Source organism: Lynx canadensis, chromosome B4 (genome assembly GCF_007474595.2).
Source record: "Lynx canadensis isolate LIC74 chromosome B4, mLynCan4.pri.v2, whole genome shotgun sequence".
NCBI classification, from domain to species: Eukaryota; Metazoa; Chordata; class Mammalia; order Carnivora; family Felidae; genus Lynx; species Lynx canadensis.
The window spans coordinates 55365869-55386017 of record NC_044309.1 but is presented as its reverse complement, the minus strand read 5'-3'; the positions used below and the strand labels follow the sequence as shown (position 1 = coordinate 55386017).

Genomic DNA, 20149 nt, shown 5'->3' with positions numbered 1-20149 from the left:
AGCAGGGGAGGGGCAGAGAGAAGGAGACAGAGAGAATCCCAAGCAGGCTCTGTGCAGTCAGCACAGAGTCTGATGCAGGGCTCGAACTCAAAACCATGAGATTGTGACCTGAGCTGAAACCAAGAGTCGGACGCTTAAGCGGCTAAACCACCCATGCACCCCAAGTTTCAATTATTATTGAAGAAGAATTCTAGCTTTTATCTGATCTGTTTTAATATTATAAACCTGCCATAAGTGAATAAGTATAAAGGATTTTGCTTTATAATATTTTTAAACATATTAGAATGAATCAGTCCATGTATGTTTTATTTTTCTGAACTCTAGTAATCCAAAGGTAGAATCATATGGCTAGCATAGAATGTGTACTTATGTGGGATTTCTCCTGTCCCCATATTTTAGAGAAGGTACTTGAGCTCTTGCAGGAATATCTAGGTTTAGGTACACATGTCAGACCCAGTTGTAGTCTGAATATCTGAATAGTTATTGGCAATTCTGGTTGAGAGTCTTAACCAGGAAAAGCAAATTAGCCAGTTAGTATAAATTGTTCCATGCTACTGAAGAAGGTTTGTGAGAAACTTATTGTGGCAATGATTAGTTTGCTAATCACGTTGTTTCTGTAATTCTAGGTTACAGTCACAGCAGTTGCAATAACTTTTGACAAAAATCAGGCTTTACAGACCACAAAAACACATGTTGAAAAGTCATTGCAAAGAGGTAAACCTGTGATGGATGGGAGCATAGTTCATGTTTGTCTACATTATAGTTCAGTGAAAAAGGTAGATTAAATAAATGACTTTTTTCTTGAAGAAGAGATATGTCACTTTTTCTATCTTTATAACGTGGTGGATAAGAAGAATGTGATGACTTGGTATTTTTCACACATGAATAGGTGGTTCACTGGTATTTACTTCCATAAAGAATGCTGCTGTTTTTTAGGCTTAGGTTATAGTATATTAATTCTGCAGAAATTTTGTGATTTCTGTCCTGGAGTCTTTGGGGAGGTCCTCAAGGCATCTGAGAACCTACTGATGTAGTAAACATCATGTATTCTTCTCAAGAAAGGTTCCCTGGTATCCAGCAGATTCTCAGAGTTGTCCTTTATCCAGTAAAATTTAGGAAGTACCATCCTTAATATATTCCAAAGAAACTCATTATTAAAAACTGCTATGTGTTCTGAAAAAAAGGACAGGGAAATAGTATGCTTTCTAAACTTTAAGGACTTACCTGGCCAAATGAAATATACATGGTTAGTCTAAAATTTTTAAAGGTGATTACATTCTACATGCAAAGCATGAATTAATGTCAAACAGATGTATTAAACGATTGCGTTCAGATATTTATCAAAGAAGATAGAAAATAACTGATTTAAGTATCATAGAACTAGTATGGTACCAAAAGTAGAATAATAATTGTGGAGCTATTATTTGTTATTGAGTTCTTATTATTATATGCTAAGAAATTTATACTTAGGAGTTTTTCTAAATCTCACAACAGTCCTAGCAGGGAAGACAGCATCTCTCAACAGTATGCAGGTGAAGGGTTTCTGTGGGAGAAACCAAAAAGAAAATAACGAGAATAAATTGGATTGGGGGGAAATATATATTATCCCGGATTCTTAATTAAAAAAAATTAATACTAGATCATTACTAAATAACTAGTGTTTTTCTTGCCTCTCAAGCCTCTACAGATAATGAAGAACTTCTGCAGTTTCCACTGGAGCTCTGTTCAGATTCGCTTCCTTCTCATCCTTTTCCACCAGCTAAAGGTTGGTTAAATGAGGGAAATGCGAACACAAATCCTAGTTTCTCGTTTCTTTTACTTCTTCATTGTAGGCAGTCTTACTTACTCTTGAGATGAAGATTTATTCTTCATTCCCTCATGGTCTGTTTCTTCATGTTTGTACAGGGGAGAGAGTAATATTCCTCATATTTTAATTTCTCAAGTAATCTCATCATAAATTATTAAGGTAATTTTTCATGTGATACTCCATTCTTATACTTCAAATGTATTAAAGTTTTATCTTCAGAAATCTGTATTTCCCTAAGTAACTACTCACACATGATATATTGATACTATCTGGTAAGGTTTTTTTCCAGCAACGATTGAATCTTTTCAAAAATGTTTACATTTTATGGATAATAAAATACTTATTTTCTTCAGAAGGTGTGTGGAGAGGTTTAGGTGGGGGTAGTATAAGTAAAAAAGGGATGAGCTGTCTTTTGAGTGTCTTGGTTATTATTGAGGAACGTTGTTATGTGCTTAAAAGATACTGCCATATTTTCAAATGCAAAATGATACTTTCTTAATAGCAATACATCTACATAGATCTGTACAATCTTTGGAGAAAAATGGGAGGTAGTATTTTCTATTTCTCTTCTGATTTCAGGGCAATTTTTATTATAAGAATTTTCAGAATTACTATACCTTATTTTATAGCATTACATATACAATAAGTGTAGTTTCTGTTTTTTCATAAGTTTTTATTCTGAGAAGTGATGCATTTGTTATTTCAAACAAAATTGGCTTTTCTAATTTTTACATTTTATAATGCAAGAGAAATTTTTAAATGATTTGTACTTATCAGTTATTTCATCTGATACCAATTAGTTATAATACAGAATAGTATTATATTCACATTGCATATAGAGTCTTTACTAAATCACTAGGCCTGCTTATCTATGTAGATAAATAGATCTTGTCTCATATTTTGAAGATGAAAAGATAAGCTCCTTTCAGATTCTGAACTTTCTAACATGGTAACTGTGGTCCTCTTTCTTGTTTAAGTTAAAATTCTACTTTAGAACTCCATAGAGAATTTTAGCATAGTTCAACTCCTTGAAAGAAGAGAGAGGAAAAATCAAATCCAAAGATAATCTGAGTTCAGATTTATCAATTAAATATAGCTTCCAGAACAAAAAGAACTGTGAAGAATCTTCCTTGTACTGACTAGATACAATTTTTTTTTTAAAACACCTATTTGTACAGGAAACTTGTATTTAGCCACAGGGTTAGTTCAAATCACTTTTAGTTGTCATTTTGTTTATCCTTACCCTGCAGTGGGTGGGGTGGGGTGTGGAGGGGGAACCAAAACCAAAAATGTAATCACAACAAAAAGATTTGATCAATTGGCAATCTATAGGAATATATACTTGTGGATATGGGGTTCCTTTAGCTCAATTTTACCTTGTTAGTAGTTACTGATTTCTGAAGAAAATTGGATTTAAATTCTTTAAATTTTTCGTATCTATATTGATAACTTGCAGTTTCTGCAGTAGCTTTCAAAGTGTTTTCAAAGGTAATTAAAACTAGTGCTTGTTGGCGTCATGAGTCTATTTTGTAGAAATGATACTTTGTAGAATGAGGAAAGAAGAATTTGAGTAGAATAAGTCATATCTGAACAGTACTTAAAACATTGCAGTTCATTTCAGGGAGCGTGGAGAGGGGTCCTAAAGTGGAGTAATAAAGTAGCAGACCTGGGTTCTCTTCTCAGTTCTGCGACTGATCAAGTGTGAGAACTTGGGCCAGTTAACCTCTAATAAGCCAACTAAGCCTCAGTTCCTCATCTGCAAGATGTGAAAGGATTAATATTCTCTCTAGCCTTTAACTCTCATTCCTTGGGTTTCTATAGCAAATGGTTCTTCAATAATTAACATGTTCCTGTTATTAAAAACATACATCAAAAGCTAATTAACCAAAATCAGAGGCTAATGTTTAATTAAGTTAAATTAAAAATTTCCGAATTAAGTTGAATTAAAAATTTCTGAATAGCTTCAAATCTATTAAATCAATAATTTTTAAATTCAACTTCTCCAAACCATGGAGTTTCTTCATAGGTGCTTCATGGCCTTCTAGGAGGCAGGGTGGGCAGGGAGTGAGGGGAGGGGAGGTCTCTGGATCCGCTACCTCTGAACTAGAGCAGCTTCGATTCAGTAATGCTTTTACTTACCGATTTTCTGTATCTGATTTTGTTGTAAGAAAGAGTTTCAAAACGTTTGAAAACCACCGAATCAGATCATGCTGCCATCATCATCATCTTCATAATGTTTAGTAGCATCACATCTAACACTAACATATATGAAACTTTTATACTAAGTACTTAACTGCAAAAACTATGTGCAAAAACTATGTGTTTTTCCTTGAATATTACATTTTAGAATCATCAGTAACTACTAAAAAGTTTAGTAGTGCCTTTTTGTGAATACTTTTGTAAGTGTCGTTTCTGTTGCATGCTTATTTATTGTCTTTGCTTCCTCAAGTCTTTTCAGGAGGACATCGGTTATACTAAATATACTTGAAGAAGTTATCACAAAGTATTTTGGAAGATTTGAGGATAGGATGGGTTTTGAAAAGGTCTGAAGAGTGGAATAATAGAGTGTAATACATGAATGTAGTAATTGAGCATTGTAACATGAAGGGAAGTTTTAAATAGAGAATAGAAATATCTGGCAAAAGTTAAGCTTAGCATTTTGGAGGAACAGGCAAGAGAGAGAAAGGTAAAGAGTTCTAGGAATGAATGAATGAATGAATGAATAAATAAATAAATAAATAAATAAATAAATAGTGCTAGGAAAAGCCCAAAAACTTCTTGACTTTCTTATATGCAACCACAAGAGGCTTAAAAGTCGACTACTAATATTGATAAATAAGTAAATATATAGTTTTATGGTTTTTATACTTTTGTTAAGGTCAGTTAGCTAAGCTGATGGAGCTTTTTCCCTTTTTTAAATTCTGAAAACTTTATTAAGCTTCATTTTATTTTAAGTTTAATATTAAGTTTTACTTAATTTAATTTTTCAAGAGCTATGCACAGCATATTTATATATACTTCCATCTTTTAACTTGTAGATAAACCTTTCCTTTTTGTGTTACTGAAAAATGAGTGAATAGTGTGTGAAGAAAATATGCTTCAGTTATGTGTATCCTAATCTAATTCACCGTGTAGAGTAAGCCTGGGCCTGAATTGTCCATCCATGTTCATTTTTGTCCTTTCATATTTTGTTATATTTGGTTTTATTTCTCAGGATAACAAAATAGTTTGATGTAGGTCTCAAATTTATGGCCGGTTTGATTACCTTGCTAGGTGTCTTGATTTTCTGATTTGAAATTTTAAAAGGTGCTGAGCCTGAGTAATTTATTCCAGGAAATTATCATGTGGAGGTCATCAAAATTCTTTGATGAATATTATGAGGTACATAGATGATGTGCCATCAACGTAAATTACTTATATTCACATGAGGCTGTATTATGAGCAAAAGAATGGCAATTTTTTTTTTTTTTTAACATTTATTTATTTTTGAGACAGAGAGAGACAGAGCATGAACGGGAGAGGGGCAGACAGAGAGGGAGACACAGAATCGGAAGCAGGCTCCAGGCTCTGAGCCATCAGCCCAGAGCCCGACGCGGGGCTCGAACTCGCGGACCGCGAGATCGTGACCTGGCTGAAGTCGGACGCTTAACCGACTGAGCCACCCAGGCACCCCAAGAATGGCAAATTTTTTATACCACTCTCATAATGTTTTTTCTTCATCATTAGTATCTATACTTTAGTTTTCTAAATATTTACTTTTACACTATGAAATGGCTTTAAGAGACCATTTTATATATGTGTGTGTGTGTGCATATATATATATATGTATATATATATATGCACACACATATATATACATATATATATAAACATATATATATGTGTATATATGTATATATGTATATAAATTAGTCTATATATTTATATATAAATGAATTTATATATAAAAGGATAGAACAAATACAGTAACAATGGGGAATCTGAGTGAAAGTAATCTGGATAAAAATAAAAAAAATCAGTAGGAATTTTCTTACAGACTGTAGAAAATCTCAAAAATTTTATGCATATACTTTTTATAAAAGGTTAGCAAATTATTTTTGATATATGTCTAAAGCCCTAAATCTCAATATATTAGGTACCATACTGTGGTTCTTAAGATCTCAGACAAATGTATGTGAATCATATGCCACTATAAATATATTTCAAATACTTTATAGGTTTATAATAAGATAATAGTTTTCATTAAAATTATGAGAGTTTAAGGCTTTTAAAAGGTTAGGTAAATTTAGTTTTTTATGTACTGTCAGATGAAGCTGTATAGAAGAAAAGTCTTTTGTACCTAACTTGATCCTGCTTTCATTTTGCTTTGTGCTGGGAGGATAGCCTCATGTTCAGTGGCATAAGCTGTAGGCTGGCAGGAGAGTACTCTTTGCATTAAGCAGCTGCTGATTAATGTGACGAGCAGAGGTCAAATTCTGGATTTCGGTATAAAAAAAAAACAAGTTGGTTTATATCCTCAATACATTGTACTCCATAATTAGATATTCACATTTGAAGTTTTTTAATGTTTATTTTTATTGAGGCTATAAGGGTTATTCTTTGTTAAGACAAATTTGATTTTAGAAGATAGTTTAATTTTTTAAATTAAATGACTTGCCTCACATTACTTTAAACTAGCCATTTGAAATATAACCCTATAAAAACTACAAAGTTAGCTTTTATTTTATCTTGCCAACTAATGGTTCTAAATTCTTACAACTATTACATAGTTCTTTACACTAACTAAAAATATCTTTATGTATTAACAATTCATTGCATGTCTGTTTTTTTTTTTCTTTTTAAAATCTATTTTGTCACTACAACCAAATGGTAGCAACAGTACCAAACACTGAAGTTCTCCATGTTGTTGATGGCCCCAACCATCAGTGGGAGGTCCTGAAAGGAGAGAGATGCTGAGGGGAAGGAGATTGAGAGGAAAAGAGAAACTGCAGAGTGGAAAATATATGAGAAACTCATCCCAGATATGGGAAAGAAGGAAGGAAAGAGAATTGATGGAGAAGTAGGGATAAGGAATCTTTGCTTCTTCAAGGCAGCTTGAGTTCAATGAAATCCAGAGTTTGCGGAAGAGGGAGTAAACAGCAAAGAAAATGGAACTGGGTTACTGGGTTATTTAGAAGAGAAGATATAAAGGGTGGGGCGGAGGGGAGAAGTGAATGCCTGGAAACAGGCAGGAAAATAGAAAATGGGCATTAAAGAAGACAGGTTGTTTAGGCTGTTGCCCTCCTTTAATTGTACAAGGTGGAAGCTTTAGTGATCCAAATAGAGAAGCTAATTGTCTTTGTCATCTAATGTACATATTGTGATAGTAGTCGAGTTTTTTCCATAGTGGACTCTCCAAATTGAAGCTATTTATATTTTTCTCTGTGCTTTAAATATCTTTTAGCTATAATATGGCAATTTCATTATCAATCCACCAGTATTTGAATATCATTATGGACAAGGTTTCTACTGAATGTTTATACACATAATTTGTCTTATTTAACTCGGTCATTAAGCCAGATTTTATAGTTATAGGATATAGCTAATCAGTATATTATAGAGTGACAGAAATGCTGAAAGAGACATAAAGTGAAATTTTGATCATAATAACTTAAAACTAAGAATGTTTAAATAGCTAAATAAAGCAGACATTTTTTTTTTTTTTAATTTTTTTTTCAACGTTTTTTTTTTTTATTTATTTTTGGGACAGAGAGAGACAGAGCATGAACGGGGGAGGGGCAGAGAGAGAGGGAGACACAGAATCGGAAACAGGCTCCAGGCTCTGAGCCATCAGCCCAGAGCCTGACGCGGGGCTCGAACTCACAGACCGCGAGATTGTGACCTGGCTGAAGTCGGACGCTTAACCGACTGCGCCACCCAGGCGCCCCAAAGCAGACATTTTTAAAGACTTCAGATTGCATATGAATTTTTTTAAGTGGGCTCCATGCCCATCATGGGGCTTGAATTTACAAACCCTGAGATTAAGACTTTCTTGCTCTACTGACTGAGCCAGCCAGGCATTCCAGATTGCATATTTTTTAATCTGCCAGAGAATCTTCGTAAGTTTCAGGGCCTTTTTTTTTAGTTTTGGTAATTTCCTTAAGATGACCAGATAAGATTATCTCAAGTATTTTTTAATTATTCAAAGCAAAGATGATTTGTAGATTCTAATGTGAATAAGTTGTCAGAAGAGTTATTGATCATTGTAGAGCTTTATCATCGCCAGCTGATACCTTTGTCCTTGGTTATGACAAGTTATTTAGGAGGATGGAAGAAGTCTCAAACTTCAGAAGCATTGGAGCATGTATAATTGAGGGAGAAAGAGTCCTTGCCACATTATTTTCTGTTGTCATCAATATGCTCATTTTCACTCAACTGCTTTTAACCTAGGTTAGTCTCCCGCCCCACACTGATAAGGGCTTGTTAAATACAATTGTAGTGTACTAAGAGAATAATAAAACTTTATTTTCTATTTGTCTTGCTGACTTTCTAGGATTGTTCATTGGGGGCGGGGATGGATAACAGGGTTATCACTTACTGGTGACTTTTTAATGAAGCAAAATAATCATTTTTTTGTATCCAGTGGGAAAGGAAATCGTAAGAGAAGTGGGCTACTGTGTGGCTTCATTGAGACTTTCTGCAGCTAGAATGGGGATACCTAACATAAGAAGTGTTTGTCTCAAACTCTTTCACATGTGGAGCAGAGACTTTCACATGTAGACAAATATACAAATGGCTGGCAATGGGCATTAGCTACTCAACAAATCTCAAAAGATTTTAATAAGATTTCTACTCCTGAAGGTGAAATATGTTCTCTCTCTCTCTTTTTTTTTTTAAGTATTGGCTTAGAGATTGCATATGTGTTTATTTCTTTTTCACCAGAATTGCTAGTTTGCCGGTGAGCCAGATAACTGATATCTGTAGTACCTTCTCTTTTGAAAAGCCTATTACCTTGAAAGCCAAACTGTAATTAGAGGAGCAGAGTGACTGAGAATCTGAGGTCCTTAGATAACTGAGGTGTGCAAACGTCTGAGGTGCTGATCACCTGTTCCCTGGACCACCTCATCTTGGGCCTTTTTTCTGTGAGAAAAATTAAGATCTTGGCAAGCATGTTGGGTGAACCTGCTGTCCTGAACTGAGATCAAAAATCATCTCCCTTAACCTTTCCCTTAAGAATATCTGCAATTTAAAAACTTTTTTTTTCTTAAATTTTAATTCAATACATACATATATGAAGGCAGGGAATAGACATTTTCCCTTGCTCTTCCCCCCCCCCCTTCTCCACCCTTTGTAAAAATTTTTTGGGAAAAGTAATAAATGTACACGGTGAAACATTCAAATCTTATGAAAAAATCAAATAGTCCAAAATCTAGCTCCCCCTTCTCCATTCATTTACCTTTTCACGAGGCAACTACTCTTAATCAGATTTATTGTCTGTCTTTGCAAAGATATACTATTTATCCTTTAAAAAAACAAATATTTTACAGATCAATGTGTACCTTTGGTTCTTTTTTTTAAAATTGATATTTAGAGCTGGTAACAGATACTTTCTACATGCTCTTTTGGTGGACATTTGTTATTAAATTACATGTAGTTGCTACTCACTGGGGAGTTTCCTATTACCCAGATAATACTGAGTTATAGAAGATAATTTCATGTTAATAATTTTCACATTTTTTTAAAGCTTTGACCCCTGTTCCCTCATTTTAAAAACTTTCACAGAATTCCTAAGGCCAAGTATATTTTCTGTAAGTCTCTGCCCCACAAGTCTGTACTACGTAGGACATAGGAGAGCCCTGGGAGCCACCTGGGATATGGAGGCTTAGGATGGGCATTTGCTGTCCCACCTTCTGCACCGTGTCTGTTTCAGTGCTGAACTAGCTGTCCCTGGAGATGTGATAGGCCTCTGAGTGTCTGTTCTGTTGTAGTCTCCTTCCTGTGGGTTCCATCTCCTCCTGGACTTCCAAAGCTCCTCAGGATCCTGAATCAGGGAGGACTCTTCCTGTCTAGATCTACGGTCTTGAGGGCATGATGGTCAGGGGCACACCCACAGCATGGTACCTCACCGTCATTTTGTTGACCCTACTTAGCCCATTTATTCAACAGCTCTGTATTGTAAGAGGAATGTCAGCCACTCTACACTTTGCAGTATTAACTGGTGGTCACTTGCCTTATAAAAATGGGGAGAGGGAGTATGCATACTTCCATGCACCCAATTAGCAAGAACCTGTCCAAACCTTATTTGGTATAAGGTTTAACTTCGTTAATTTAAGAATATTACCAAAAGATTAATACATTAAGCAGAGATAAAAATATGTATTTACTTAATTTATAATTAAAAAAAAACTGGATGACTCGAATTATTCTCAGAAGTTTTTGTAGTGCTGTTTAAATTTGTACAATACTTAAATAGCTATAATAAAAATATGAAATATTAGGGAAAATTCTGGATGCTCCTTTTGTGAGGTTCCTGGAAAGGGAGTGATTCTAGTTTGGGACCCTAGTCATGTCTGTGGAGAGTACTTTTTGGTTCCACAACGTCTTAATGCCACCAGAGGGAACTGTTGACAGTGAAGTCCTTGAATGAAGGGGATTGTGGTAGTGAGGGGGAAGGTTATGGTTAGTAAGCAGCTTGTGTTTATCTGTGAGACACAGGTCATTGCCTTGTCTGTAATTTGTAATCTTATTGACCCTTCCCACTCCCCAAACATTTTCCCTTCCAAGTTTCATTTCAGGTTTTCTTTAATTTCTCTGCTCAGTTTTCTCATCCTGCTTTCATCCTACTAACATTTGTTACTATGTTTATATTTTCTCATGTCTATAATGTTTCTGAAACTCTTCTTGTGTTACAGTAACAGTCTTCCTTGACATGCTATTTATTAACTGAGCTAGTTTTCATATATCAGTAGAAACTGCACTTAAACCCTGAATTCTTCTATTTGGTTTGCTTTTATAATGAAGCCATAAAGATTTCCTCCTATTCATCTGGCTTATAGATGGTATTGACAAACAGCAAAGAAGAGATACTGGCTTGTACTTAGCATCCGAGCTAATGTTGTTCATATTGTCTTATTAGAACACCTGGAGAGTGCAAGTTCTAACTCAGGTATACCAGCTGCACAGAGAGGTGAGTTTGTCTAATTAAGCAAATAGTCACCAAAGGTGTGAAATTCTAGTGTGGTGGTGCATAAACATACAGACATTGGAGAAATGCACTGGACAGTGGAATAAACACCAAAATGTGGCATTATTGTAGTTAGAATGTGTCATTAAAAATATTAATTAACCTAATATTTAAGTTTTTAGCATCTTAATAGTTTCCCTGTTTCTCAAAATAAAATTTTAGCTCTTTGACATTCTTTTTAGCTTAGTAGTAGTAAAAGCTATTTTATTTAAAAAGGAGAACTTGTTAGACTCGCATCTGCCTCCCCACTCAATGTTGTCAGAAGCTTGTTTCCAAAATCAGACGTGAAAACAGAATATTGACCACAATAATCCTTTGGCCTTTCTGTTACTTATGGTAGAAAGAATGTGTTCTAATAAAAGATAAGTCAACCAGTGATTTTTTTTTTTCATGTGTTCTTCAGCATTTGATTTTCATTATTTTTGTTTTAGGGTAAAAATAAGGAATTAAAGTCCTAAAATACAGACAGTTAAAACCTTGTAAAGAAAAAGAATGGGAAATAACATTAGTCAAAGCGGTATATGGTCCTTGCAGTGATATTTTGGTAAGACCTTGCTTCCATTGCCCCTAAGAGACCACCACACAACTATGACACCACCAAAAATGCTCAGCCAGCTAATTAAGAACTTGGTTTTGGACAAATCAGTGTCTAAAGCTTGACTCTTTACTACCTCTCATATCTGACTTGAAAAGGACCATTCTTTTTCTAAGTTACAGTTAAAGTACATCATCAGAAGGAGTGTTATGACGAGTAAGAGACGTCATCCATATTTTTTCTTTGTTTTTTCTTTTGTTTTCTGTCTGTGTTTTCAGCAACGTCAGTTGATTACAGTTCCTTTGCAGACAGATGCAGCAGCTGGATAGAGCTCATTAAACTGAAAGCTCAGACCATAAGGCGCGGATCAATTAAGACAAGTAGGCGGATGTTTCTACCACATTATGATCTGAGAAGCATATCCCTGATTTCCCAGTGGTGAAGGCTAGACCTTTCTACCCTGTAATAACATTGCCGATCAATCATGTATTGGAGTGTGAAAGCTGCAGACTCTAATGGTCACTTAGCAAAAGTTATTGAAGGGCCTTTAGATTTGTTCATTTTAACTGTAGAATTATGTTTTAAAAATTTTACTTTTTGTGAAGGTATTCTTAGAAGTGTATAGATTATATATCCTCCTAATGGAAGGAAATTATGAGCTCTCTTATAGAAGAGATACTCTTTGAGGACCCTAGCTACTATGTAGTATATGGCATCTGTTAGTTTCCTAAGAGTGATAAAGAGGGCCAAAAGAATGAGGTATTTCTGGATAGAAAGTAGTAAACTCTTATCTCACTGCTAGAATCAGGATCGTTACTTACGTGTTCTTTATACTCCATGTGTTTTGATAGACTTTGAGGTAAACATATTTGAGTGAAAGAATTTATAGTACATTAAGAGAGAATGAATGATGTTTTAGAGGAAAGATCACAGGATATGGAACCAGACAGATCTGGTTTGGGATCCTAGAAGTGTCATTTTAATAGCTGTGTGACCTTGGGCAAGTTATGTAATTTCTCTGAGCCTCAGTTTGCTCATGTGTAAAATGGGGATAATATCTATGTTGCTGGGTTGTAAGGATTAGATAATACATATGCATGTGTGGCTTATAGTAGTTACTTGATAAGTGCTAGCTATTATTATTTGTTATTTTATAAACAGTTAACTTTTAGATAGCCAAGGTCATTTGTTTTTAAAATTATGAGTTTGATCAAAAAGGTTTGGAGAAGAAACCCATTACAACTTGTTAACATAAGGTTTATCTACAAGTTGACAGTGATGAAGTTGTCTGAAACAGATGGAAAAACTGCACTGGGAAATATAACAACTTTCACACTCTCTTTGTAATAATTTGTTCCTACAGCAGATAATTTTTAATGCTCTTCTGCTTTTTCTTTTTCTTCACTTTATAACGATCATTGTGTGTTGTCCTAGCTATACCGCATCAGCATTTTCTTTTGCAGGAATGCCATTTTTCTTCCAAAAGAATTCCATTTCAGCATTTCCTCTCACGTTTTTCTTTCTCTCTTTAATTGCATGCAGTGCATGATAATTTCTTTACTCTCATGACATGGCTTACCCTCACAGACAGCTGAATGTTGTCACCACTTTTTTGGAAACCTTAGGGAATAATTGAGTTACCAACATCTGATCTTGAGGTTTTCTTTTCTTTCTCCAAATTTAGCTGTCACCGTTGAAAAAGCAAGTCCGATGGGTGAAGGAAATTTCCGGAACCGTTCTGCTCCACCTTGTGCAAATTCTACAGTTGGAGTTGTTAAGATGACACCTCTTTCTTTCATTCCTGGAGCAAAAATAACCAAATATCTTGGGATAATTAACATGTTTTTTATCCGGGAAACCACTTCTCTTCGTGAGGTAGATAATTTTATAACATTGTTTTTGTACATTTTCTGATTGAAGACATTAGTATCAAAACCAAACGAATTTCAGGTTGTTATTTTTTGCTAAAGTATAGACACATGCACACACACACACGTACCTTTTCTTTTCTTTTTTCTTTTCTTTTTTTCAGTAATTTGTCTGGATTGATTCTAGATTAGACTTACCAAATTTCATATAGCACCGAGTATTAGCACAAGAATTGTGTTGGGTTTAATTTCATTTATTATTAGAGATTCCAGATCCTTATCATAAGTAAAACAAGTAAATTGATCCATGTTGGATTAGAGATTTAAAATAGCCTGAAAGAACAGTTTAGTTTTTTCAAGTAGTTATTTGCCTGCTATTATTTAAATAGCAGTTTTCATGGTTTTACATTTAGAAACTGTAGGGGACTATATTATAGATAGATGTCTGTGGATAGTTTATGTCTGTTTTTTTTTCTCCCCCTGAAAAAGAATGTGGCTGCTCATTTTATTGCCCCCTCCAGAAGTATATGAGGATGCCATTTATTCAAATTCTTACCCCACAGTGGGTAACAGTAATTACAATGTTTTGATGTGGTCACATTTAAGAATCAGTCTATTATATCTTTCATTACATAGGAATTTAAACTCAAGGAAAAGTTGTATTTACATTGTGTCTTACTAGAGCAAAGTAATATTGTGAATAGGGACAATTTTAAATTATTGAGGTATGAAACTTAATAAACTCTTCAGCACTTTGTTTTTTTTAAAGTCTATGCATTATAAAGATGCCTTAACTATGCTTTTTTTCCCATTGTGTCATCATCAGTGTTTCTGTACTTCCTTAGAAATAATAACCCTTATACTATTTTTTTTTTTAATTTGAGAGAGAGAGAGAGAGAGAGAGAGAGAGAGAGAGAGCCTGAGCCAGTGAGAGGGGCAGAAAGAGAGGGAGAAAGAGAATCTTAAGCAGGCTCAATGGACTCTCAGCACAGAGCCCAGTGCTCTGCTCAATCCCATGACCCTGGTATCATGATCTAAGCTGGACCCTCAATTGACTGAGCCACCCAGGCACCCTGCCCTCATGCTCGTTTTTTTTTTTGTTTTTGTTTTTGTTTTTTTAATGGGGAGGCTGCTATTTAAAAACAAAAAAAATTTTTTTAACGTTTATTTATTTTTGAGAGACAGAAAGAGAGCAGGGGAGGGGCAGAGAGAGAGGGACACACAGAATCCTAAGCAGGTTCCAGGCTCCGAGCTGTCAGCACAGAGCCTGATGCGGGACTCGAACCCACAGACTGTGAGATCATGACCTGAGCCGAAGTCGGATGCTTAACTGACTGAGCCACTCAGGCGCCCCTATCATGATGTTTTTAGTATCATACTCACCATTCTGCACCTGGCACAGTCTCTGGCAGAGAATAGACATGGATATTTTTCTGTAAATGAGGGCATGACTTCTGACAGATTAATTAGGTAGATGTTTTCTTTATGATAAATTAGGAAATCATATTCCATTGTGTTGAGATAGAAAAGATGCTATCTTAATATATTCTCAAAAACCTTTTAATATAGAATTAAAATAGGTGACGCTTTTAGGTCCATTTAAATTTGACAAAGAAAGTTGGGTGTGAGAAGCTGGTATGGATGGGTAAATTAACTTTCCAGTTGTTTTTAATAGCACGTACTTATTGCACTATGTTAATCCATAAAATTTTGTTTCCTAAGTGCTTTCTCTATTGCTTGAGAGCCACGCCCCAAAATGTTGCCTCACAGTGGATTTCTCTTCAACAGAGATTTGTAATATTAACTGTATGGCATAATATCCCAAATTTATTTGTTACTTGATAAGTTATTTGCTTACAATTATATAATCTTTTAAGAATTACCCTCTGTAGTCTCTGTTACTCTGCCATCAGAATTTCTAGATTTAAAAGGCAGGAAGGAAACAGATATAAGTGAAAGAAAAAATGTCCTGAGCTATGATGAATTGGAAGTAGGCTGAAATGCCTCAGTTTCTCAGTTACAAAGAGAGCTGCCTTTACAAAACTACTGCTTTTTAGAAAGGTGTGATCTGGTCAAATGTTTTTTCTAACAGTGCATTAAATTTTTGCCATTCACTTCCAGTTTAAAGTTTGAAATTTCTTCCTAGACTGTAAATAACCTCCAGTAGAATTCATATAAAGCTGAGGTTGAACAGCATTTTAAGCTCTCAGCTAGACTTTGGTTTCTGTTTTGTTTTCGAACACTCAAAACATTCTCCAAACTACTGGATTTCATTCCCTGACAAATATGTATGGAAAACTCAGTATGTGCACATACTGAGTTGTGAGCAGAACAGATGCATATAGTTGTGAGCAGAACAGATGACAGTTTCTGACCTGGTGGAATTTACAGTCTGGTAGAACTGGAGCATGGTGGACATTAAACAAATAATCATGTAACTTATGTGTAATTACTAGTGATGTTAAGTAATATAAAGAAATACAACAGGGGCGCCTGGGTGGCGCAGTCGGTTAAGCGTCCGACTTCAGCCAGGTCACGATCTCGCGGTCCGTGAGTTCGAGCCCCGCGTCGGGCTCTGGGCTGATGGCTCGGAGCCTGGAGCCTGTTTCCGATTCTGTGTCTCCCTCTCTCTCTGCCCCTCCCCCGTTCATGCTCTGTCTCTCTCTGTCCCAAAAATAAATAAATGTTGAAAAAAAAAATTTAAAAAAAAAAAAAAAAAGAAAGAAATACAACAAAGGCTGTCAGAGGAAATAACAGGGAAACTTAATTTAGATCTGATAGTCAGGGAAGGTTTCTCTGAGAGAGTTACATATAAACAGGGACCTGAGGAATTAAGAGTTATTCTGGTGGAAAACTGGGGAGGAGCCTTCAGGAACAGCATGTGCAATGACCCCGAGGAAGGAAAAGTGCTTGACACCTATGAAAAACTGATAAAAAGGCAAGTGTGCCTGGAACATGCTTCAGGATGGGGGATACGGATAGCAGAGAAGTTTTATTGTGTATATTTGCCATCAATTTGTGTGAATGATAGGAACGATTTGATGGAGATGTTGAAGATGGAGAAACAATTTGAATTCTTGCTCTGCCATTTTTTTTTATTAGCTATGTGGTCATAGCTAGTCAGGGCCACAGCTTTGGTTTCATCATCTGTAACATAAGGGTACTAATCTCCATCACAGACATGTGTGCAGTAAAGGTTTGTTCATTCATGCAACAGATCCCTGTTATGAGGAAAATTAAAATGATCATCTATTATATTAAGATCATTTAAGATGTTTTAATATATATTATTTGGCATGTTATATACATTCATGTCCATGTATATAGTTTGATTTTTTGCATATTATTATTTAGGAAGGAGGAGTCAGTGGTTTTCTCCATGCTTTCATTGCTGAAGTGTTTGCAATGGTGAGAGCTCATGTCGCTGCATTAGGAGGCAATGCTGTTGTCTCCTACATAATGAAGCAGTGTGTCTTCATGGAGAACCCAAATAAAAACCAGGTGAGATGTAGCTGGAAACATCCAGTGAGGGAACCTGAGGATTTCCCCTGTGGCTTTCCCATCCTCCCATTCATCTCCCAACCAAAGGGAATTGCTCTTCAGTGCTTTTGGATTCTAGATGTTTAAAACATGTTTAATAACTATATTAGTAACCATGGTCATACATAAATCACATACTGTTTTCACATCCCAGATCTTCTTAAATATCTCTGGAAGTTTTGCTCCTAAGTTACTGTGAAAGCCACCTCTAGTTTGGACTATGAACTGTCCAGTTCTAACTGCCATACTAGTGAAGAGTACATCCCGATGGGGCCACACTCTTTATCTATTTCTGTAATAACATCAGAGTTTGTTTATTTGTTTTTAAAGTAGGCTCTATTGACCCTAGATCGAGTCACATGCTCTACCCACTGAGCTAGCCAGGCGCTCCTATTGATGTATCTCTAATAAATAATTCTGTTAGTGGGAGCAAAAGACCATTACTTAGGATCAGTTTTATAATAAATTTATCAGTATTGTTCCTTTAAAAAACTTATTAATGTTTTTTGTTTTTTGTTGTTTTTTTTTTTCAGTTTTCTTGTGAGTTGCCTTCTTTTCATTTGCTCATTTCTCTATTGGGTTGTCTGTCTTTTCTCTAGTGACTTCAAAGCCTGTGCTTTTCAGCTATGCAACACTGCCCCTAATATAACAGAAAATTGTAAGCATATTATTGAGTTGGTGATTAAACATGTCCTGTTGTTTGTCTAGGCACAGTGTCTTATAAATGTAAGTGGTGATGCAGTGGTTTTTGTTCGTGAATCCGAGTTAGAAGTGGTATCAACCCAGCAGCCTACCGCCAACTGCCAGCCATCATGTACTGGAGGAGAAGTTACCACCTGAAGTAAATTAGAAAGAGTTCAACTAAATGAAATTCATCTGTCTCCATTGTTTTGTCTTTAATTATCTTACTGGACTTTTAAAAGTGAACTTAATTTCAGATCATTAAGAGAGAATTGGTACATTTTGAGTAGATTTGATTTGTCTCTAATCTCTTGGAGGCATGAGAATTTTTAAACCATGGTGTTTTGTTTGCCAAGCCACGCCCCATGAAATCTTGACCCTTCACTAAGTTCAGATAGATTTCTCAGAGAACTGTAGCAGAGATGGAAGCTGTCTGTAATTTATGTTGACTTTAATAAAATCATACTTTGAAACACAAAATGGTGAGATTATCAAGAAATTATAATAACTACCCTGGTGTAATTGAGAGAAACTAAGCAAGAAATTTATAAATTGTTAATGAATAAATAATCTGATTTGAGGAATGTGTGGGAAAATGGAGAAAAGTTTTGAGAAATCTATGTGTGTTTCTTAATGCGTTTTATTTTGATAACTGAGTTTGGAATTTGGTAACAACTGAAGGGGAAGAGTGCTTCAGCCATCTTTTAAAAAGTTAAAATTACTGTAACTTGGATCCATATTGTGTCCTAACTGCTGTAAAAGAAAATGTAATTTATTAGAACGAGTGTCCTTCCATTGAAAGTTTTAATAATGTTTGTAAGGAGGGAGGAAGAAATTAACTACATAACTTTACAACTGGCCAAATTTTGTTAGTGTTTTTGTTAGTGTTTAATTTGTCTAGAAGAGGCTTGGCTTCAACTGGGAAGAAAAAGGTCAGTGAGTTTTGTTGAAATAGTTAAAATATAATTGACCTAGTAGGAGTATAAAATTATTTTTAATAGAATCATACTGCACTCCTACCAAATAAACAGAATTATATCTTAGGCATTTTTGATGGTAAGTTAGATTGTATTTGGCATAGAATTTGGAGATGTAACTTGAATGTAAATATGCTGCAGAGTGTTGAATGTATACGTAGAAACACCTTTTCTGTCAATGCCAAATACCTAGTGCAAATGAACCTTAAAAAGTACATTCCTCCTTTGCACAATAAAATTTCTGTATAAAACTCATGATTTTGCTCTTTCAGGATAACAAACTACCCTAAAAATTAGGAATCAATTCCTTGTTATCACAGGTGTCAATATTTTTCTGTATTTTGTTTATAATTTTATTTTTTAAATAAAAAGTTTATAAACTGGAATATCCCCTATGTCTCTGCTTGCCTCCCTTGTGCAGTACTGCCAGTAGTCTGAAACCCCTTCCCACCCGATGGTCTCCATTCCTCCCTTCAGTCAGCAAACATCTGTTGTGCATCTGCTGGGACTGTGGCATTTTCATGGTCTTTGGTTGGTAGGTATTCACATTCAGCATCTGTTTGTTGAATGCTTGTTAGATCCCAGAGCACAGTTTTAGGCAGTCACCAAAGCACACCTAAGTTCTTATGATCATGGAGCTTATCTTCCATGGCTACACAAGTGAATAATCTGTAAACTGTGCTATATGGTACTATAGCAATTGCTAAGGTTTACTGAATGCTTTCTATGTGCCAGGCAGCGTCACAAATAGATTTTTGTATTAACCCTCGTAATATTTACAGAAACCCTATGAGGTAGACGTAGATACTGTAGTGAAGCCCCATTTTGTGGTTGAGGAAGCCGAGTAGAGAGTTTGATTTGCCCAAAGACACAATAAATAGTAGAGCCAAGATTCAAGCACAGGCAATCTGGCTCTGAAACTTACACTATTAAGTGAGAAAAATGTGTGTAGCTTGAGATGGAGGCAGCTTCCCAAAGGAAATGATATTTAAACTCAGTCTGGAAAAATGTGCAGTTCACTGGAATTGACTATTTGTTCATAGTTTTATCCATCCATCCATTCATCCAACAGCTGTTACGTGATTGCTTAATATGTTTTAGAGTCCTTTCTAGGCAGAGGAATAATAATATCACTAATTGAGTATCTATTTTGTGCCATGTCCTATGCATAGAGATACATTATTACTAATTCTTAAAATAAAACTGACTCTGTGGCATTATCTCCATTATAAACATAAAACTGACTGGGTGGCATTATCAGGCCTGGCTGATTTCTAGAAAACCTGGAGTTTCCTTAACTACTCAGGCTTAACCCTCTGTCTGCTCACATGGGCCATTTGCTCCTGTGCTCCACCTCTGAAACATAATCAGTCCATGCTGTCTCCTTCCAGAAAAACTAATGTTACACTGTACCTCAAGAGTTGCTGCTCTTTTCTTTGTGTGGATTCCCTCAAAAATGGTCATTTTGAACAGATGTGCTGGGACTTACTACAGTGTTTACAGCATGCCTCGTATGTA

General features: G+C 35.4%; 1 protein-coding gene across 1 annotated transcript in view; it reads left to right on the top strand.

Moving 5' to 3' along the window:
• The window catches only part of C2CD5 (C2 calcium dependent domain containing 5), a 100317-nt gene extending 81300 nt beyond the window's left edge, over positions 1-19017 (top strand). Inside the window, 7 exon segments of the mRNA XM_030321929.1 lie at positions 627-714; positions 1679-1765; positions 10923-10973; positions 11844-11945; positions 13250-13440; positions 16788-16934; positions 17682-19017. Coding sequence (XP_030177789.1) covers positions 627-714; positions 1679-1765; positions 10923-10973; positions 11844-11945; positions 13250-13440; positions 16788-16934; positions 17682-17813 — 798 coding nt within the window. The 3' untranslated portion in view covers positions 17814-19017.
• The last annotated feature ends 1132 nt before the right edge of the window (positions 19018-20149 follow it).